Here is a 21,449-nt window from a genome sequence, read left to right as displayed (position 1 = left end):
TATTACAGAGAAATGCATTTATATTAGGGAAAGAAATAACCAGTTAAGCAAAAAGAAAAGCCCCTCATGAGCTCATCATCTTGAGGAAACCACTTTGACACCATATCTCCCTCCAGGTTTTTCTATGCACACTTAGGCAATTATTCCCTTTCTGGGATCATACTGTTTAGAATTTTTAATGTATTAATAAAGCATTAAAATATCAATATCCATGCCTCTTCAATATCATTTCAATAAATCCATGATATTCAATTTTGTATATTTATATAATACATATTTTATATATTCAGCCAATCCTCTGCTGCAAGGCATTTAGATTTTTCCATTTTCTTTGGAAGCTTGTCAGTTTGATTGGGTCCCATTGGTTTATTTTTGTTTTTGTTTCTGTTGCTTTGGGAGACAGACCTGAATAAACATTTGTAAGGCTGATGTCAGCGAATGTTTTGCCTATGTTCTCTTCTAGGAATCTGATGGTGTCTTGTCTTCTACTTAAGTCCTTAAGCCATTTCGAGTTTATTTTTGTGCATGGTGTGAGGGTGTGTTCCAGTTTCACTGGTTTGCATGCAGCTGTCCAGGTTTCCCAGCACTACTTGCTGAAAAGACTGTCTTACACATGCCAGGGTTGCAGCCAAAAATAAATCATAAAATATACTATAATCTGCTGGACAGAAAAATTTACTTGTATCCATAGACTTGTATTCTCATTCTGCCTGTATCCTGAAACCTAGCATTTCACCAAAGATGGTTTCCTTTTTCCCTCACACCTCAGGTGCTGCAGGGCCCACAGGTAGGGCTAGTGGGGCAGAAGCCTGTGAACTGCAGCCGCTATTCACAGGCTTCCTGTCCTCCCCACGTCCTTCTGCCATCCTGGATGACATCATATCCACAAGGGCACTCATTCAGTTCCCTGGCCTCCCAGTTTCTGGACTTTCTCGCCTGCCCTGACCTCCTCCTCCACCTCAACCACTGGTCCCACAGTTCCCTTCCTGCCTTGCTATCATCTCTGAAATCACTGACCCAAGCATCCTGCTCCCGGCCAACCTGCTTATTCAATTATCCTCCCTAGTGCACCCCTTTGCCCTCATCAGCACCTCCAGTTCGTGGATGCGTCTCCTTTCCTTTCTGACTGCCTCTCCCTCATCCAGAATGGACTCTGTGGTTCATCATTTTGGTACCATCTTTGCCAGTGCCCTGATCTTCCCCCGCCCTCTCCGTTTCATTCACAGAGCTCCACCCCCTGATCAGCCTACTCTCTGCTTCCCTTACATCTGCAGTCAGACATGTGAGGGCAAATTCACCCGACAGGGCAGGTCATCAGTTGTAAATTAGTCCTCTCTCACTCCGCATAGACCTTGAACACTCCAAAGAAAAATTCGACCACATTCCTTTTATCAACTTAACTCTCTCTTCTGCTGCTATTTCAAACGTTTCCATTCCTCTCAAACTGCCAACCGCCTAGGTCTCTTCTGGCAAATGATGTCCCTTCTTCCTTCACTAAAAAAATTGAAGCCCTTAGGCAGAAACTTTCTCAAATACCTGCTGCCAGTCTTACATACCCGCCAAGCCAACCCCATACACCTCCCCCTTCACACCCGTGTATCACAGAAGGCGTCTTCACTAAGCCACTGTGACCTCGAGGCACCCAGTCCGATGGGTAATTCTCAGCCCTCCTCCTGATTTTTCAGCTATGCTTAAAGTCATTGATGGCTCTTCCCCTTAACAGTAGGCTTCAGTAGGCTCCTGTGACACCCCTGTAGGGATTTCATCTGTGTCTCTAGCCATCTCAGCAGACTCATTCTTCCCTTCTCACCATCCTCAAGACTCATTGCCAGGGTGTTTTCTCCTCTTTCTTAAGATAGGTCTCTTTCTAATCAAGTGTTCAGAGGTACCGTCATCAAAGGCCAAGCTCATGCTCTCCACATAATCTGTGCTTTCATTGCCCCCATCTCAGTGAATGTCACTGCAGTCCATTCTGTTATGATGTCTGAAACCCACCTTTGCCTCATTACCTGTATCCAGGTTATTGCCCCTAAACACATCTCCAGTCTGTCCTCTTCTCATCTCCATCGACATCCAAAGTGGGCTGTATCTAAGTCCACTCTCATCCTCTCCAGTTTTTTCTCTCCATTGCGCAAAGATTGGGGTTGTTATGACTCAAGACATGTCGCATGAGCCCGTACCCAATGGTTTCCTGTGGTGCTTAACAGTAAAACAAAACTACTTAGCAGAGTGTGCCTTGTCCTGTTTGGTCTGTCTCCTGCCCACCTCTCAAGCCTTGTTTTGCATCACTTTGGTCCTCACACCCTGTACTCCAGATAAACTGGAGCACCACTTTCCATTCTGCCACAGGACCTTTGCACATGCTGGTCATTTGCCTAGATTGTTCTTCTTCTCCCAGCTTATCTCTTCTCTTAGTTAAACGGAAGACTTTCCTAACTCACTCAACCTAATTCATGCCTACCTATTCTTCAGGGAATATAGTTCAGGAAAGCCTTCCTGAACTTGGCCAGAGTGTTTATGATCTCAGAGAACTAAGCTGTTTTCCTTAGTAACAATGATGGGTAGCAATCATCTCAATTTAAAATTTTATTCTTATTTCTGTGAGGTTAGTGGTATCAGTCTTCTTTAGATCATAAATTATAAATATATTGAACATTAACTAATAAATAGTTATTGAAGGGGCAAACCATGATTCTAGCCATCTGTGAAACTTGGGGAAAATTTTATTTTTCCATTCCTTTTTTCATTAAAAAGTGTACAAAGATAAGAAAGCACTTAAAAAGCACTCTCTAAGTGACACAAAAACCCAAGGAATTGTTATTATCAATAACTTATTATTACTTTTGCTTTTATGATGCAAGGTAATCTAACATAAAAATGCTCCAGGCCCTAGTGGACAGGTTGTTTATACTAGCATCAAGGTCAAAATAGTTAGAGAAGGACAACATACACATATATTACAATCCTGGTTAGTTCATTGTAGGTACGACCACCTCTTACAGCAACTTATAGGCATCTAGTTTGATTTATGTTGATTTAGAATATTTAAGTATGGTTAAGCCAAGAAATATGCTCATGAAGGTATTTTGAAGAGAAGTACAACTTGAAATGGAGAGGAAAACGTAAATATTTATTGTCCTCAGAATTTATTGTTCTCGGAGTTCTCGTCATGGCTCAGTGGTTAATGAACCCGACTAGTATCCATGAGGATGCAGGTTCAATCCCTGGCCTTGCACGGTGGGTTAAGGATCCAGCATCGCCGTGAGCTGTGATGTAGGTCACAGATGCAGCTCAGATCTGACATTGCTGTGGCTGTGGTGTAGGCCGGCAGCTACAGCTCCAATTGGACCCCTAGCCTGTGAACCTCCATATGCTGCAGGTGCAGCCCTAAAATGACAAAAGGCAAAAAAAAAAAAAAAATCATTGTTCTCTTCATATTATAAGAGTAACTGCGGAGGTGACAGAAATCACAGGAACCTTCTCAGAGTAGAGAAAGATGAAGACAGAGGGCTGTGACTCTGGTTGGCCCTTTCTCTGTTGTTACACTGCATGTTCGTTCTTCACTAAAAAATGGTGACCTTCAGCCCATGTCTTTATCTCTGCAGGTTTACAGAGAGCCAGCGCAAGAGCCCCTTCACCCTACAGGAGAGACTTTGAGGCCAAGCTCCGCAATTTCTACCGAAAACTGGAAGCCAAAGGATTTGGTCAGGGTCCGGGGAAAATTAAGTGAGTGCTCCATTGCTCCACTGAATTCAGTCGGCAGGTCTTTCTATCCTTGTCTCCCTATAACCTGATACTACTTTTTGGAGATTGACTGCCGTGGTGTGGTAGCAGTCATGTTCCTAGAAGGGAGGAAAGAAAAAGTTAGAAAGTTGGAAAGAACGAAGAAAGAAAGTTAAGAAGTTGGAACAGGGACAGGAAAGGAAGAGAAGGAGAGGAGAGAAAGGACAATGGATTTCAGACAAAGCCATGTGTAAAATCAGTGGTAGACCTTTTCAAACAGCAAGGAATCTTTTAACTAAATAAAAAATCTTATATTTCCCTTTACATATTCTTGGAACAAATTTAACTGCACAGTCAAATTCACAGACTCTTTGTAGCTTTGAGCTTGAGATCTAAGTAAAAATTTGTGTTCCCCCCTATTCCCCGGGTTTATTATTTTCACCTTGAAAAGCCAAACCCAGACTCAGGAATCCAACTTGGCTTCTCTTTGGAATTGATCAAAAAGAATCCGAACATTAGTCCAATATGATGGAATGTGTCCATTATAAAAGTATGCCTGATGTCCTTGCGCTCCCAACGTTTTGAAAAGAATATTAACCAAAGTCCATGGCTGAACTGGTGGACTCTGCACCTTGTTGGGGAAGTTAGGGAAGGAGACGCCCAGCCTGGGCCCCACAGCTCGCTTCGGACACTCCCCAAAGTCAGAGCCCAAGTCCATACTTATTGCCCTTGTGGCTTCTTCTCCTTTCCAGGCTCATCATTCGTCGAGATCACCTGTTGGAGGGAACCTTCAATCAGGTGATGGCCTATTCCCGGAAGGAGCTCCAGCGAAGCAAGCTCTACATCACCTTTGTTGGAGAGGAGGGGTGAGGCACCAGCACTCTTATGCAGACACCTCAGTGTGGGTGAACCAGAGCCCCCAGATCTTGGGCGATTTTTCTCAAGAAGGAGGCGGGCAGCTCCAAGCTCTGGTGCTGTCCGTCTTTAGGTTTCACGTTCTTCAAAAATCTAAGATGATTCGGAATTCCCATTGTGGCTCAGCGGTAATGAGCAGGACTAGTGTCCATGTGGACGCAGGTTTGACCCCTGGCCTGGCTCAGCGGGTTAAGGATCCGGCGATGCCCTGAGCTGTGGTGTAGGTCACAGACACGGCTCAGATCCCGAGTTGCTGTGGCTCTGGTGTAGGCTGGCAGCTGCAGCTCTGATTTGACCCCTAGCCTGGGAACTTCAGTGTGCTGTGAGTGCGGCCCTAAAAAGACCAAAAAAAAAAAAAATACCCTATGATGATTGGCATATTCTAGTGTCTGAGGTTACATGCTCAAAGTATAAGCCAAAAAAAGCTGCTGGATCTTTACTTTTTCAGGGTTTGGGGTACCCTTCTGAGTATGTACACATATGACTACATACCAAATTTTTCATATAATTTCAGTGATTTCATGGCAAACCCTCTCAACTATGGAGGGTCTATCAGAGTGAACTTGGAAGGTTTTTTTTCCAGCTCATCTCCATGCACACATGCCCGATCACAGGAGATTCTTCTGTGCCTCCCCCAACAGAGTCCTTGTTTTTAATGGACCAGCTGTGCGTTTTATCCAGTAGGAGTTCTGTGATGGAGGGAAAAGGTTGAGGAGCACTGCCAGAGGTGTGAGGACATGGCCATCTAGTAAGGTCATCATCCCCAAACCAGTTGCCGCATCCTCAGTCTCTACAGAGGAAGCCTGGGATCCTCTGTAAAAAGCAGAGTCTGCTCTCCGCTTTCCGGGCACCGACTCTGAAAGGGCAGGCCAGCCCCCACACACAGACAGGTCCCCCCATCTCCCGCGCATAATGAACTTCCCGGGCCTCTGCTTCCTTTGCAGCCTGGACTACAGTGGTCCTTCGCGAGAGTTCTTCTTCCTTTTGTCTCAGGAGCTCTTCAACCCTTACTATGGACTCTTTGAGTACTCCGCCAATGACACCTACACCGTGCAGATCAGCCCCATGTCTGCCTTTGTGGAAAACCATCTTGAATGGTAAGAGTTTTGCTTTCTCGTGTTAGAAGGTTCTGGTCTTTCTTAGAAGTCAGCAGTATTTGAGGGGTGATGGGTCTGAACAGCAGAGTGCTGGAAGGAAGGCCCTCTGCTGATCTTCACCCAGAGAACAAAGTAAACTACTAAAGATTGCTAGCATTTGCAACTGCAAATGCAATGAAAGACACTGCAGCTGCCTTCTGAAGAGACGCTAAGATATAGGTCCTGAATATTGATAATTCCTCCAAAGCCCTAAGTGTCCCCAGGGGAGGCTCCTTACATGTGCTCATGGGTTTGAAATTCTTTGACCTTGGACCAATGGCGTTTGCACTGTGGCCATCAGCTTCCGCATCTTGCTGTAAAATAAGGATGTTGGGTCAGATGATATCTCAGCATGCTTCTGAACTGAAAATTCAATATCTTAATGGTCCTCTCTTCTTGAGGCATCACTTACCACTTATGGAAATGTGTAAGAAGTATCAGTCAATTCTGTGCAGTCTACGGCAGAGATATCTCAGATATGGGCATTAGAAGTCTCCAGAAAGCTGCATGGAACATGTAGGATGCATGCACTTTCCTACCATGTCGCCAGCACACCTGATTTGAAAATGACGCCTGATTTCACTGCAGGAGCTCCTGCCATCAGGAGGAAAATGAGTCCTGGAAACTGCTGGTGTGGACTCTTATCTGACACTGCTTATTGATGATGTATCACAGGGTTGCTGGTAAAGGGAGCTTCCTGGGTAATGTCTGAGCCTACTGGGCTTATGGCCCAATTCCTTGTATTTTGGTTTTATAGCATCAGAATAACCCATCTTTGCTAAGGCTGCTACAGCCCATGACCTCTCCCTGCAAACACTCAACTCTGAAGTTCTTTTCTTCCCATTTTTTAAAATTTATTTTATTGACTTACAGTTGATTTACAGTGTTATGTTCACTTCAGCTGTATAGCAAAGTGACTCAGTTATACTCATCTATATTCTTTTTCATATTCTTTTCCATTGTTTTATTACAGAAGATCAGAATATTGAATAGTGTTCCCTGTGCTATACAATAGGACTGTGTCGTTTATCCATTTTACATATAAGAGTTTGCGTCTGCTAACCCCAAACTCCCAAGGCATCCCTTCCTCACCCCATCCACCATGAAAACCACAAGTCTCCTCTATGTCTGTGTTTCCTAGAAAGGTTCATTTGCGTTGTTTTTCAGATTCCAGATGTAAGTGATATCTTATGGTACTTGTCTCTCTGACTTCACTTAGTGTAATCATCTCTAGGTCCATCCATGTTACTGCAACTGACATTATTTCATTCTTTTTTATGGCTGAGTAATATTCCTCTGTGTGTGTGTGTGTGTGTGTGTGTGTACCACATCTTCTAAAGAAGATCCGTTCATCTGTCAATAGGCATTCAGGTTGCTTTCATGTCTTGGTTATTATAAATAGTGCTGCTGTGAACATAGGGTGCATGCATCTTTTTGAATTATAATTTCGTCTGGGTATATGCTCAGGAGTGGGATTGCTGGATCATATTGCTGGTAACTCTATTTTTAGTTTCTTGTGGAACCTCCGTACTGTTTTTCATAGTGGCTGCACCAACTTACATTCCCACCGAGAGTGTAGAAGAGTTCCTTTTTCTCCACACCCTCTCCCGCATTTGTCATTTGTAGACTTATTAATGACGGCCACTCTGACCAGTGTGAGGTATCTCATTATAGTTTTTCTTTGTAATTCTCTAATGTTTAGCAATGATGACCATCGTTTCATGTGCCGATTGGCCATCTGTATGTCTTCCTTGGAGAAATATCTATTCATGTCTTCTACCTACTTTTTGATTGGATTGCTAAGAGGGACCATCTCTGCTTTCATGGTGCTCACTCTCCAGGGGGGACCTGGACAAAACAGAGGATAGGGCACAGCAGAAGGCCAGTAAAGAGATAAAGAACCTGCTTGCTTTTTTGTTATTGAGTTTTTATGATCTATTAGCGTATTTTGGAAATTAAGTCCTTAATCAGTTGCATCATTTGCAGATATTTTCTCCTGTTTGTAGATTGTCTTTTTGTTTTATTTAAGGTTTCCTTTGCAGTGCAAAAGCTTATAAGTTTGATTAGGTCCCATTTGGCTATTTTCGCTATTAATTCTTTTGCCATGAGAGACTGACCTAAGAAAACATGGGTACAGAGAATTTGTTTTGCCATGTTCTCTTCCAGGATTTTTATGGTGTCCTGTCTTATATTTAAGTCTTTAAGTCATTTGGAGTTTATTCTTGTGTATGGTGTGATGGTGTGTTCTGACTACTTTGGTCTGCATGCATCAGCTCAGAAGTTCTTGAGCTGAGACAGGCGCATGTCAGCATCAAACGTTTGGCACAAGTGAGGAAGCAAACGTGGCCCTTTGTTGTTCCTTTTCCTGAAACTTGTAAGGACAGGAAGGACCAAAAGAGGATAGAAAGAGGGTGACCCTCCATTCCCTCAAAGAAGCCCCGCTGCCTTCCGCCTTCCGGGTAGCCTAATGCATTAGCCTCACTCCTGCTCTCTCATGCAAAGCCCCCATGCAGAGAGCAGGAAGCAGAGAATTGCAAGCAGTGACAGTCAAAGGGGAGCTTGCAGGGGAAGAACCACATTCAGGGGCCTCTCTGACCATTTCTGGGGTAATACCTGACCTCGACGAGGCTGATGGAGCCACACGGGGCAGGGGGAGAGGAGGTCGGTAACAAGCTGAATGCATCCTGCAGAGCTGAGGGCAAAGCTCCCAGGGGACATGTGCATTGATACCTGACATTGTGAGGACTTTAAAACCACAGATGACAAATAGAAGGGTGACCTTCGAGAAATTAGTTGCCCGTGGAAGATATGAGCCCTCTGTTTTAATGGCCCTGGTACAAGGTGTGGCTTGTGGAACCACACTCAACGTCTGCACTCAGTCCCCAGGGAAATGTTATTTTGGACACCTCTTCGTGCCAGGCCTGTGCTAGCATAAACTAAGAGGGACTATCTCTGCTTTCATGGTGCTCACTCTCCAGGGGGACCTGGACAAAACAGAGGATAGGGCACAGCAGAAGGCCAGTAAAGAGATAAAGAACCTGAATAATAACTTAAAACATGACCAGTGCAAAGATGCCTCCTTTTCCTCTGCTGCAATACAGCCCTAAAATCAAAAGCCTGCGTAACAGGCATGGGGATTCCACCTCCTTCCCTTTGTTTCTAGTCAAATGTTGAGAGATACCAATATGAGTACATAGGGTGAAGGTTCTATCTGCACACATTAAGTAAACAAAAAAATCTTGGGTTATTTGGGTTTTTTGTTTTGTTCGTTTGGTTTTTGTTTGTTTTGTTTGCTCCTTTTTGCCTTCAGCCTAAAAGGACCTCCTGGAATTGCTGTTGTGTTATTTATTCGTGTTCCCAAATGAAGTCAAGTCTTAGAAACCCTTCTTGGGCCCTACACCAGCCCAGCCCAGACTCTCTACTTTCAGGAGGTAGAAGGGTCTTTTTCTGTATTCAGTGGCCTAAGAATGGAGAAGCAGGGGCTAAGTTCACAGATCAACTTCTCACTCTCCTGGCAAAAGGGGTTTAATTTTAAAAAGTAAAGACAAAGAGGGGAGGAGGAAGGCTAGTGATGGGCAGGCACATGCATCAGGCTACCTGGGAAGGGGCGGGGCTTCTTTGAGGGCGTAGAGGGCCACCCCCTTTCTACCCTCTTTTGGTCCTTCCTGTGAGCCACGGGCAGGTGTATCATTAACATGCCAGGGTAGCAAAATCAGCATAAAGTGAGACTCAGCATATGTGGGAAGTCAGATTCCTCACCATCTTGCCCCCAGCTGGTTTTTTTCTTTGCGGCTTGCTTTCGTATCTCTGGACCCTCTTACCTAAAGATTCACATGAATTCCTGCTAAAGTGGGGCTTGGCCAGTTTTGCACAAAGACTTGGAGCAGTTCTGGGCAACTTTTGCACCACTAACTTTCCAAGTTGATAAGGACCCTGTCGAAATCAGCGTAGGTAACCCTCACACCAAGTAGGGGAGAGGAGGTGGTGTACTGGAGCCCTGCTGGGCATCCCGGGGAGCTGTGGTCCCAAATGGACACGCCTTGCCTGCCCCGAGTCAGGCAGAGGGAGGCCTGGAGAGAGCGCCTCGCCCTTCTTCCAGCCTCCAGCCCTGTGGGCCGAGTCAACCAGAAACCAGAGGGCAAGGGATCTCCAGATCTTGCAGCCCAGAGGAGCCTCTCCCCAAGGTCACAGAGCAGGAGAGAAGGACAGAAAGTGGTGGGAAGCCCACCAGGGGTACAGAACAGGGAGTAAAAGAAGCAGAAGAGCCTCCATAATTCAGGACTTTCGATCCATCCATTGGAAATATTACCATGTGTTCACCTATACGTCTGTTATATGTGTCCTTGACTTTAGAAATCTTGAGGTACTCTCCCGAATTCCATGGTCTCATCTTTTGACTATGATGGTGTCATTTGCATGTCAATGAGGTGCTCATGTGCCAATCTTTTTATTCCTTTAATCCCCATTGTATGCTGATTTTACGCCCATGGAGATACAGAAGTTGATATAAGACTGAACAGTAAAACACCCATTGAAAAGTTATTAAACCTCCCAAGCACTATTCTAGACACTTCCAACTAACAACGCTATAAGCAGATATTACTGAGTTACACCATTTTTTACAGATGAAGAAAATAAGGTGCAAGCATTACCAGAGTCACAGATCACACTGGGACTGGAACCCAGAAAACCTGGCTCCAGCCTCAGACTTTAGGCCCCCTACTAAAGCAAAGTCAGGTATTCAGCTGGGCAGATGACAATACAGTGTGTGTAGATAAAAGCTATACGCCCTCTATTACAGCATTTATCACATTGGGCGGTAATCAGCATCAGGTACAAGGAACATTAAGAATGAGTTCGAATAGTCCACTGGCAGAGATGGGGAGAAGAAACTTCCAGGCAGAGGCCTAAAATTCACCGCAGGTTGGCAGGTGAACACACAGAAGTCAGTTGGGTTTGGCTGCAAAACAGAGAAAGTCTGTAAAAGCGCCTTTGACGGCATCCAGGGAATTTAGGTTTTATCATGAAGATGACAGTGTATTGTTTTTAGGGTGGAAGAATGTCTTGATCGGGCCTGTATTTTAGGAAGTCAACTCTGGTTACAAGTGTGGATGAGTTGGAGGGAAAATAGGGGTACCGTTCAAAGGGCAGCTCTTTGAAGCAGTTCTTTGAAAAGAGGATAAAGTATCAAACTAGGGCAGACGCGGTGGGAATAGAGAGCTATTGCGAAGAAGAATGAACAAGTGAGCAAAACTTGGTGGTAGATTATAGACAGCAGTGGGGGGGGTTCAGTATATGAAATTTCCCACTTGCATAAAATGATGTATATATGAAAACACCAGGTAAAAAGCGCTCATGTATTTTGAATGGAGGCATAAATAACAAAACTGTAAATGTGAAACGCTCCAAACTTATTTTTATTTCTATTCAATTAGGAATAGTGCAAAATGCATGTATTTTCAAGTTATTACAGGAAAGATTCACATTTCAGCTGAAACTGTTCCCCTCAGTGCCTTTCCTGAGCACTCAATGTGAAATAGCCCAGCCAGTTATAACTTTCCAGCTTAACATCTTAATTCATTGTAGTGACAGAACTTACTGCTGTCTGAAATGAAGTGTATTTTTATATTTATTTTGTACACTGTAGCTGGGTGGGTGGAGGGAGGGACGGAGGGAGGGTGAATGGGTGGATGGAATAATCCTCATTACAATTCCTTGGTTATGAGAGTTTCAATCTCATTTCAATTTTTAGTTCAGAATATTTGGGATTCATGGGAGTTTGCATCATGGCTTGCAGTCATGAACCCGGCTAATATCCATGAGGACGCAGGTTCAATCCCTGGCACTGCCCAGCGGGTTAAGGATCCAGCATTGCCATGAGCTATGGTGTGGGTGGCAGACTCAACTCAGATCTCTCATTGCTGTGGCTGTGATGTAGGCTGGCAGCAGTAGCTCCAATTCAACCCCTAGCCTGGGAACTTCCATATGCCGTGGGTGCACCCTAAAAAGACAAAAAAAAAAAAAAAAAGATAATTTGGATTTAGAAAAACAGTGGTCATTGTTGTTTGTCATTTAAGTTCCTACTAATTATCCTCTCTGAAATCGTGGCTGGAAATTCTCTTCTTGTCTCCATGATTCTGAATATGCCACTTTCCCCAGAGCAAATCTAAGATGCACTCAATAGTTGAAAGGAGTGAGCTTCCCTGTTTTCAGGAAGAGTGCCAGAGTGTCAACAGGCTCTTCATGTTAAGCATTAGCATGTATCATCTTAAGAAGTTATTGTGATATGAGTCACTCTTTTTGTAATTGGTGCAAGAGAATTTCCAGAAACCAGGGTTCAGATCTGATGCTGTTTAGTCAGTTTCTGTGTAAACACCAGACGGTCCAGGTGCTCACTTCAAATCGATGATGATGACAGATCTGAACCTGCCACGTGAGAAATTCTGGGACCTCCAAGAGCCTTTGCTGACGGCCAACCAAGATCCTCCCTGCCCTTCTGCCCCAGCCCTGACCTCTCCCTTTCCAAGCAGATGCTACTTGGGTGGCAAAAATCTCCTGTTTTCAGGTCTTTAGTAAGGGGAGGTGAGGATGGAGGGAGGGTCCTTCTTGCATGTTTAGGGTTTGCCCAAGTGGGTATTAAGCGTAATTGTAGAGTTTCATGGAACTCAGAGAAGTCCTGGATAACACACTTTAAATATCCCTGGCCACATCTGCAGGGTCTGAATTAGTGGATAGAAACCACAATATCATGAGATTCCACTGAATGTCTCTCGGCCCTTTAACCTCCAAGGGCCCCCCCGACAGAATAGCTCAGTATGTCCTTTTTGAGTCAAGGATCAGATGAGCTCCCCGCCCCCACACCATGCCAATAGTAGGCCCGTGTTCCTTCCTAGGCACCTGCAAGAGCTTCCCTGGTTCCAGCTCCGGCTGAATCTGCATAGCCTTCCTAGCAATTCCCTGGAGACGCTCAGGCACACATTAGGCGAGAAGTCCCCACAAATAGGGCGTGTCTGGTTGTGACTATGTTCACTTCTTAACCATTCCTGAAGCTTCTTCAGAACTTGTGCGAAACTTCTGACAAAGTTTTCGAAACTATTAGAACACTTCTCTTCCAACACTTTTTTAAAACACTGACATTGGTGTTCCTACGGTGGTGCGGCAGGATTGGTGGCATCTTGGGAGAGCTGGGACATGGGTTCCATCCCCGGCCTGGCACAGTGGGTTGAGGATCCTGCATTGCCCCCAGCTGCGGCTTGGGTGGCAACTGCAGCTCAGATCTGATTCCTGGCCCAGAAACTCCATGTGCCATGGGGCAGCCAGAAAAGAAAAGAAAGAAGAGAAAAGAAAAGAAAAGACAAGACTTGCATTATGCCAAAATAGACCTAAAGATGTATGAGATTTGTACGACAAAAATGAAAAGAATGGACCGTTTAGTTAACGGTGCCAATGTCACTGGCCCCGCAACCAAAAAATGTAGGCTGAATTCCTCTCTAATTTGAAAATGCATGTAAAAAAATGTAACAGTAAGATTTCTTCAAGAAACTCTAGGTGACTTTATATATATTTGAGAATATAAACATTATGAAGAACAGAAAATGAACTCAAGAAACTTTGAGTGGTAGAGACTCGAACCCTAGAATCTGCTTTTTTAAAAAAGGAAAATATATTTAAATATATAAAAATGAAAATACTTTTTATGGCAGAAAAACCATAAATAAAGTTGAAAGGCCAGCTTTGATTTTGAAAAATAATCTTTGCAGCTCAGGAAAGTCAGAGGTGGAAAATCTGCAATATGGATCTCAAAGAGCACATCCAACTTGAGAAGAGGAGAAACAACTCAAGAAAAAGCAGCAAAGAAACTGAAAAAGCTGCTCAGAGAAGAAAAAAAAATCTAAATTATCAGCAAACCCAGAAAAAGAATGTCAGCTTTACCAGTGGCCAGGAAGATGCAAAATAAAGTAACAATCATACATCACTTTATAAAGCAAAAATTTAAAAGAATTGTATCATCTCTTTTCAAGAGGACCTGGGTAAAAGGCTACTCTCATGCATTGCCTGTAGAAACATGAATTTTCATGTAGTTTTTAAAAAACACAACAATATATACTAAAAATTTTAAACCCGTATGCCCTTGGGCCCCTGAACCAATCTCACAGAACTACAGGCACGAATGTAGGGACTCTTATAACAACAGCTCATATTATTGAGCCCTTGTTATCAGCCGGGCATCCTTATAAGGCTCTACATGAGTTGCACATCCTGTTATGATCCTCCTATTTTACAAATAAGGAAACTGAAACCTGTAGAGGTTCACACGTGCCCAATGCAACAGGGCTAGTAAATGGCCTTGCCAGGAGTCCAGCCCAGGCGGCATGCACTTCTGTGCAGACTTTTAACACCTATTCTCCTGTATCCCTATGGAAACAGACAAGGATGCTTATTTCAGCATCGTTTGTAAAGAGACAAATGTGTCAGCTTTGAAACGGGATCACACGGCATGTCATTGCCCCTTAAAGAGTGTGCTTTCTGGCATAGAGGTGACACCTTTCAGTTCCTGACGTAGGTGCCTCACAGCCAGAGGAGTCAATTCCTGCTCCCATTTTCTGCTGCTGTGTAGCTATGGGTAGGTTTCTAAATCTACCTGCATCTCAGCCTCCTTGCCCATCAAAAAGTGATGACAGTGCCTATTCTGCATGGTGGTTGTAAGGGTACGGAAAAAGTGGCTGGTACCCAGTAGTCTTTTAACAGATGTAGATGCTATCGTTCTTTCCTTGGGTGTCTGCATATGTTTGACAGGGCCACCATTAAGCACTAGAGAAAGCTAGATTGGTTCCCTTGATCCCAGGTTACTGATTCTTAGTCTACGGACATTTGGGGCCAGACAATTCTTTTTTTTTTCCCCCTCTGTACAGCATGGGGATCAAGTTATTCTTACATGTATACATTTTTCCCCCACCCTTTGTTCTGTTGCAATATGAGTATCTAGACATAGTTCTCAATGCTATTCAGCAGGATCTCCTTGTAAATCTATTCTAAGTTGTGTCTGATGAGCCCAAGCTCCCGATCCCTCCCACTCCCTCCCCCTCCCATCGGGCAGCCACAAGTCTCTTCTCCAAGTCCATGATTTTCTTTTCTGAGGAGATGTTCATTTGTGCTGGATATTAGATTCCAGTTATAAGTGATATCATATGGTATTTGCCTTTGTCTTTCTGGCTCATTTCACTCAGTATAAGAGTCTCTAGTTCCATCCATGTTGCTGCAAGTGGCTGAGTAGTATTCCATTGTGTATATACACCTCATCTTCCGAATCCAATCCTCTGTTGATGGACATCTGGGTTGTTTCCATGTCCTGGCTATTGTGAATAGTGCTGCAATGAACATGCGGGTGCATGTGTCTCTTTTAAGGAGAGTTTTGTCCGGATAGATGCCCAAGAGTGGGATTGCGGGGTCCTATGGAAGTTCTATGTGTAGATTTCTAAGGTATCTCCAAACTGCTCTCCACAGTGGCTGTACCAGTTTACATTCCCACCAACAGTGCAGGAGGGTTCCCTTTTCTCCACAGCCCCTCCAGCACTTGTTATTTGTGGACTTATTCATGATGGCCATTCTGACTGGTGTGAGGTGGTACCTCATGGTAGTTTTGATTTGCATTTCTCTTATAATCAGCGATGTTGAGCATTTTTTCATGTGTTTGCTGGCCATCTGTACATCTTCCTTGGAGAACAGTGGGGCCAGACAATTCCTTATCACGAGGACTGTCCTGTGTGTTGGAGGAATGGTGAACAGCATCCCTGACCTCTGCCCTCTAGGTACAGTCCCATCGCCGCCACAACTACCCCCAGTTTTGACAACCAAAAGTGTCTCCAGACATTGCCAAATGCCTCCCTATTTAGAACCACTGCTTTGATATTCCCATAAGGAAAAAGCTTGGAAAAAGGAAAGTGTCATATAGCTAAATAAGAGTGGCAATATTTTTGTAGGATAAAGTATATTTCTGTGGCCTGTCGTATAAAAACAGAATCAGCCGTGGAATAAGTGAGGTATTAAGTATCTCTTGTCACTGGGCCGGCATAACTCAGCCTCTGTGGAGAGACTGGGCAAGAGCCATGGTGCCGTCAGGCCCCTGAACTGAGGCCAGGCTCCCATTCTCTCCAGGTCCACCCAGAAGAGCACCTCCCACTCGCTTTTATCATCTGCTCCCCAGACAGTTGCCTCCTGGGCTCAGGTGGGGCGGAGCTTGGAGTGAGGCCACGCCCCTCCGGAATCAGGAGTCCCGGGGTGTTCCTAAGTGTTCCCCTGGGGTGAGGGGAGTGTTCAGGCAGACAGTCTGTCACCTGCCCGCCGGCAGCAGGCCACCCCATGGCTCCCCAAAGGCCCGCAGCTGTGCAGGAGGGCCAGATGCCATGCCTCCGTCCACCCACAGACCAGGAGGGAGCAATTACAGAGCAAACCACCAGTGGGGATGCCAGGACCAAGCCAAACCCACTAATTAGCTGTGGAGATGAGAGACTAGCTCAGGGCCAAAGCCTGAACTCAGCTGGCAGGAATGTGCACCCAGCAGAGGGAATGCAGACTGTGCCGGGCGTGGCGTGGGAGCGGGGAGATGTCATCTGCAGGCACAGGGAGCTGCAGAGAATCTGGACTCCGCTGCCCAAATACCTTCTCCTCTCCAGGCGAGGACGCGGTTACTGTCAGCACTCACCCCCACTACCTGTGCTGTGCATTCACTTTCCAAAAGGAGCTCTGCTTGTTTTAATTTATATTAGCCATCCATAGCCCTGAGAAGTGCCCTTTCTGGAAGCTCAGTTGTGGGGGGCTGCCAGCCTACACCACAGCCACAGCAACACCAGATCCAAGCCCACGTCTGTGACTTACACCACAGCTCACAGAAACTCCAGATCCTTCACCCAGTGAGTGGGGCCAGGGATTGAACCCATATCCTCAACACTAGCCAGGTTCGTTACCAATGAGCCACAACGGCAACTCCTGCAGTCTGATGCTTAACCCACTGAGCCACAGTGGGAACTCCCAGAGACGAGTCTTTGAATGGTCTTCTTCTCGGGTACCCATGCGTAGAACACCCTGGAGGATGTCTAAGGCAAAACTTCACTTCCGACTTCGAGACCATCTTTTTTCCCCATCTCGCAAACAGTACCTCCACCATACTTGGAGGCGGCGGTCCTCAAACTTTAGTCAACAACTGTGGACCTTGTTTTAAAAGCAGATTCCCAGAACCCATCCCACCGAGAGGGCAATCCCCAGGCACCTGTATTTGAACAAGCACCCCAGGGATTCTGACGCCAAGGGAAGAATCCCCACTCTTGGGGAAATACTGTCATAGATGCTGGCGGATTTAAGGGCCAGAGAGGTTGAGAGGGAAGAGGCTAGAGGGTGGTACAGTTTTCACACAAAGAAGCGAAATCGCCCCAGGCAGAAACAACAAATGTTCACTCTATTTACCAAAATGTGAGAAGTTAGAAAACATAAAGGTCCAGAAATGAAGGCGAGAATGGGGTAGGAGTTCCCAAGTGGTACAGCAGGTTAAGGATCTGGCATTGTTGCTGCTGTGGCACAGGTTCGATCCCTGGCCTGGCCCTGGGAACTTCCGCATGCCGCAGGCTCAACCAAAAAAAAAAAAAAAAAAAAAAAAAAAAAAAGGAACATTGGGTAAAGCATTGAAACACACATTGTGTGGGAACATCATATTTAATGCACTTAAACGGTGAGATTGAGAAAGGATAATTATTTTTAATTAATCAAAGTTACGAGCATAAGGAAAGAGGAGTAACTTTGAGAAGGGTTTTTTAAAATATAATAGAAGTTAGCAATTATGAAGTGCTTTTCATCTTCAAAGAACCTATTAACGTTAAATTACTCTTTTCTGAAATTGTCCCTCAAGGTAGGCAAGCGAAGTTGAAACATTATTATCCCTAGTTTGTAGGTGGGAAGAGAAGGGTGATGAGGGCGTGACATGTCATGTAGACTGAAAGCACTTTAAAAAAGTAAATTCCCCCTGTAGAGACTTTAAAACGATAAATCCCCACTGTAGAGACTTTAAAAAAGTAAATCCCCACTGTAGAGACTTTAAAAAAGTAAATTCCCACTGTAGAGATTAAAAAAAAAAATAAATCCCCACTGTACAGACTTTTAAAAAGTAAATCCCCACTGTAGAGACTTTAAAAAGATAAATTCCCCCTGTAGAGACTTTAAAACAATAAATCCCCACTGAAGAGACTTTAAAAAAGTAAATCCCCACTGTAGAGACTTTAAAAAAGTAAATTCCCACTGTAGAGATTAAAAAAAAAATAAATCCCCACTGTACAGACTTTTAAAAAGTAAATCTCCACTGTAGAGACTGTAAAACAATAAATCCCCACTGCAGAGACTTGGAGCGCTGGTGTCTGGGCCGTCTCCCCTCGAGCTCTGCTGTGTGCTTATATTATTGGAAAAGAAGTTACAGCACTTTTTGTACGAATGATGGCTGTGCGGATGTGTGCAAGAAGCTTCTGCGCGTAGGGATGGGAGACGCCTTTCTCTGAGCTCCTAACTTCCCGAGGTGTGTTAGGATTAAAGTGAAGAAAGGATTTCAAGAATCGAGGTTAATGAATTTGACCAGAATGTTTACCGTACCTTTCTCCAGCATCCCAGTGGTAACATGGGGATTAAAAACCATGCTTTGACTACATGATTCAAATTTTTAATGAATATAATACAGCTTGATGAAGTAAGTGGAAATCGATGCTACCCACCTTAAAAATGTGCTTTGAGGACAAAGGAGATAAAAATACCCTGGTAACAATGCAAGCCCGAGAGTAAATTATAATGCATAGCTAATGTCATGGCTCAGAAGTCCTCAGGCTCGACTCTATTTTAAATATTAAAATTAACAAAATCGGCACTATTGCTTAAGTCATTGAAAGATGCACTTTCCGTGAAATGTGTTCCTTTTCTGATGTGTTTAAATACCAAATAGAACTAATAGAGTCAACAACATCTTATCTTTAAAAGATCTTTGTGTCTACTGGAAGAGGTTTTTCAAAATGCGAGTGATTTTCTGCTTAGACTCATTTTCATTAAAGGAGATACATATTCAGAGTTGTGGGGGAGTTCCCATTTGGCTCCGTGGGTTAAGGATCTACCGTTGTCACTGCTGTGGCACAGGTTTGATCTCTAGCCTGGGAACTCCCACATGCCTAGGACATGGGCCCCCCAAACAAACAAACAGAGTAGTGGGAAGGGTAAAGAGTCCAAGAGCAACAGAAATTGGAGTGAGAGAGGGCCAGCGCCAACATCCGCCACATACGATGGATTTCTTCCGTTGAGAATAGCAAAGCTGTCTGGAAAAGGTGTTGAAAAGCCTATTTGCAGGGGTGGGCCAGGGACAAACGTTTAACCCTAATCAAGTTGAGAGCTGGACGAAGGTACCCAAATGACCTCAGCATCTGAGAAGGAGATCATGGGTGGAGATGTATAAACCCAGGGATCTGGAATATCATTGGAAAGACGCGTGGGAATCACTCTAGACTTCTGAGGAAGCGTGTGCCACAATCCGGGAGGCGGATCCTAGGGCATAGACGGGAACAGATCAGACAGATGCCTTGGGACCTCTCTGGGCACAAAGGGGCAAGAAGGGCTTCCAGTGTTCAGATGATCAGTAGCCAACAGGGACTCCAAGGTTGGCTTCCCCTGCTCTCCAGGCTTCTAGGGCGTTCCTCCTTATAGTCTCCTCTCAAAGATCTAAAGAAATATCATCAGTAGATAAACTTTCAAAACAGTAAAACTAAATAGAACATATTCGCGAGCCCTGACATCATATTGATTTATGATATTCTTCAGTTTATGCTTTCCATGCTTCCCCTCTACCAGCGCAATTAATTTAGAACCAATTACTTAAATAGCTTCAAGTATTCCTGGTACGTGGTTGAACCAGTACATACGCCTTTGTGTAGCATGAGAACGTGATATCGTCAGAGATGTTATTACTTTGCCAGTCATGTGGAAATTACAGAATTTCTCATTTCAGTTGAGATTTAGGTAGTCGTTCAGTAATTCTAATAATTTCCTGAACCATAATGTCACTAGACTGTATGCTCTATGCAAGCTTGGGAGCCTCTGTGCTCTCAGCCCCCCAGCAGGTAGCACATGGCCTCAAAAACGGTAGGGACCTCATTATGATTTAGTGAATGAATGAATGAGAAGGCTGAAAGTTGTCTAGGTTATATCAAATTGATTTTTTTTAACCTGACCCAGTTTTCATGAAGTATTGTGCATTGCTCAACGACTCAAAGGAAAGAGAAAGGAACAATATTTACAGGGTCAGTAAGACACTATGGGTGCCGCCTAGAGCACAGGGACACTCATCTTCCTTTAAGCTCTGGTTTGGGCAGCTCAGATAATTAAGATCTTTTAAAACTTCAGCGTCCTGTTTGACTTACCCAGTTAAAGGAGGATATAGCAGGTGTCAGAGCATTTTACTTACAAGCAGGCAGCAAGTTTTGGTCAACTTTTCTGTGTAATACTGGGCATGGAATCAGATGCTATGTCTCATTCAAAATTAGATGCAGTCTCCTCTTGCATGAAATCAAATGTAAGACTTGAATGGATCAACTTGCAAACTCCACAATAATATGCTTCGTGACCATTGTTCCAGAAGACGAAGGGAGAGGGCGCCCTTCACCTCGAATGCTGTATTACTTTTCCTGGAGCTGCCATAGCAAATTACCCCAACGCAGATCTTCGCCGGTCTAGAAGCCCGAAGTTCAAAAGCAGGGAGTCTGAAGGCTCCAGGGGAGAATCCTTTCTTGTCTCATTCAGCTTTCTGGTGGCTCCAGGCATTCTTTGGCTTGTGGCTGCATCCTTTCAGGATCTGCTTCTGCCTTCCCATGGCGTTTTCCTCTATTTCTGTATCTTCCCCTCTTCTGTTTCTTTTAAGGACATTTGGAGTGGATATAGAGCCCACCTCGATAATCCAAGATGATCTCATCTGGGGATTCTGACTTATATCTGCAAGGACCCATTTTCCAAATAAGGTCATAGTCACAGGTTCCTTGGTGGAGGAAGTAGACACTTCGTTGGGGACACATTCAACCACATTTACAGATAAATCTGTATAATCACCTTCTAGAAGAGCCATCTCTGAAAGGGAGTCGCCCATTTGGCCCAGCCTGTCCCACGTCGAGGAAGGAGCAGCCCTGTTCTTACTCCTTTGTCCCCTGCAGGGCTGATGCTAATGGGAGCACTTGGCGGGCACCAGGGCTAGACATTCATTTCAGTTGCTAATTAGCAATCAGAAGATAATATCCTGTCATTATCTTGTGTTGGCAGAGTCTCTTTCATGACAGATGAAGAAAAACTGCAAGTTTTCTCAACCAATTTGCAGCGCTGTTTCCACACACAGGGAAGCTATGAAAACCCAATATAAATCAGGCCTTGCATCTGCAGTGTTTGAACAATTTGGCCCGGGGTGGGGGGTGGGGGCAAAAGGGAGGTGATTCTTTACCCATTTGTTGGACAATTGTCTGGATAAAGGTGATGGAGAGAGTAGACCTAACTTAAAAAGCCCCAGTGGCTTTGACCTACACTGCACTCCAGCCACCTGCCCCCACACTGGCCCTCCCAACCTCATTATCACCCAGAACTGTGCCATATCTGAACTGAAAACGCTGAAATCCCTCC

General features: G+C 44.5%; 1 protein-coding gene across 14 annotated transcripts in view; it reads left to right on the top strand.

Moving 5' to 3' along the window:
* The window catches only part of HECW1 (HECT, C2 and WW domain containing E3 ubiquitin protein ligase 1), a 405,784-nt gene that overhangs the window by 352,356 nt on the left and 31,979 nt on the right, over positions 1–21,449 (top strand). For all 14 annotated transcript variants that reach the window (XM_085005939.1, XM_021079146.2, XM_021079149.2 and 11 more), the window contains 3 exons: positions 3,606–3,726; positions 4,476–4,589; positions 5,583–5,735. In XM_085005939.1, the coding sequence (XP_084862065.1) occupies positions 3,606–3,726; positions 4,476–4,589; positions 5,583–5,735 (388 nt within the window). The remainder of the gene's footprint in view (positions 1–3,605; positions 3,727–4,475; positions 4,590–5,582; positions 5,736–21,449) is intronic.

This window comes from Sus scrofa, chromosome 18, assembly GCF_054392235.1.
Source record: "Sus scrofa isolate SSC_HxYL_T2T_F1_AM1 chromosome 18, Sscrofa_HxYL_maternal_Yorkshire_Landrace_v2.0, whole genome shotgun sequence".
NCBI classification, from domain to species: Eukaryota; Metazoa; Chordata; class Mammalia; order Artiodactyla; family Suidae; genus Sus; species Sus scrofa.
Note: the sequence above shows the minus strand (reverse complement) of the source record. Positions and strands in the feature narration are given on the sequence as shown.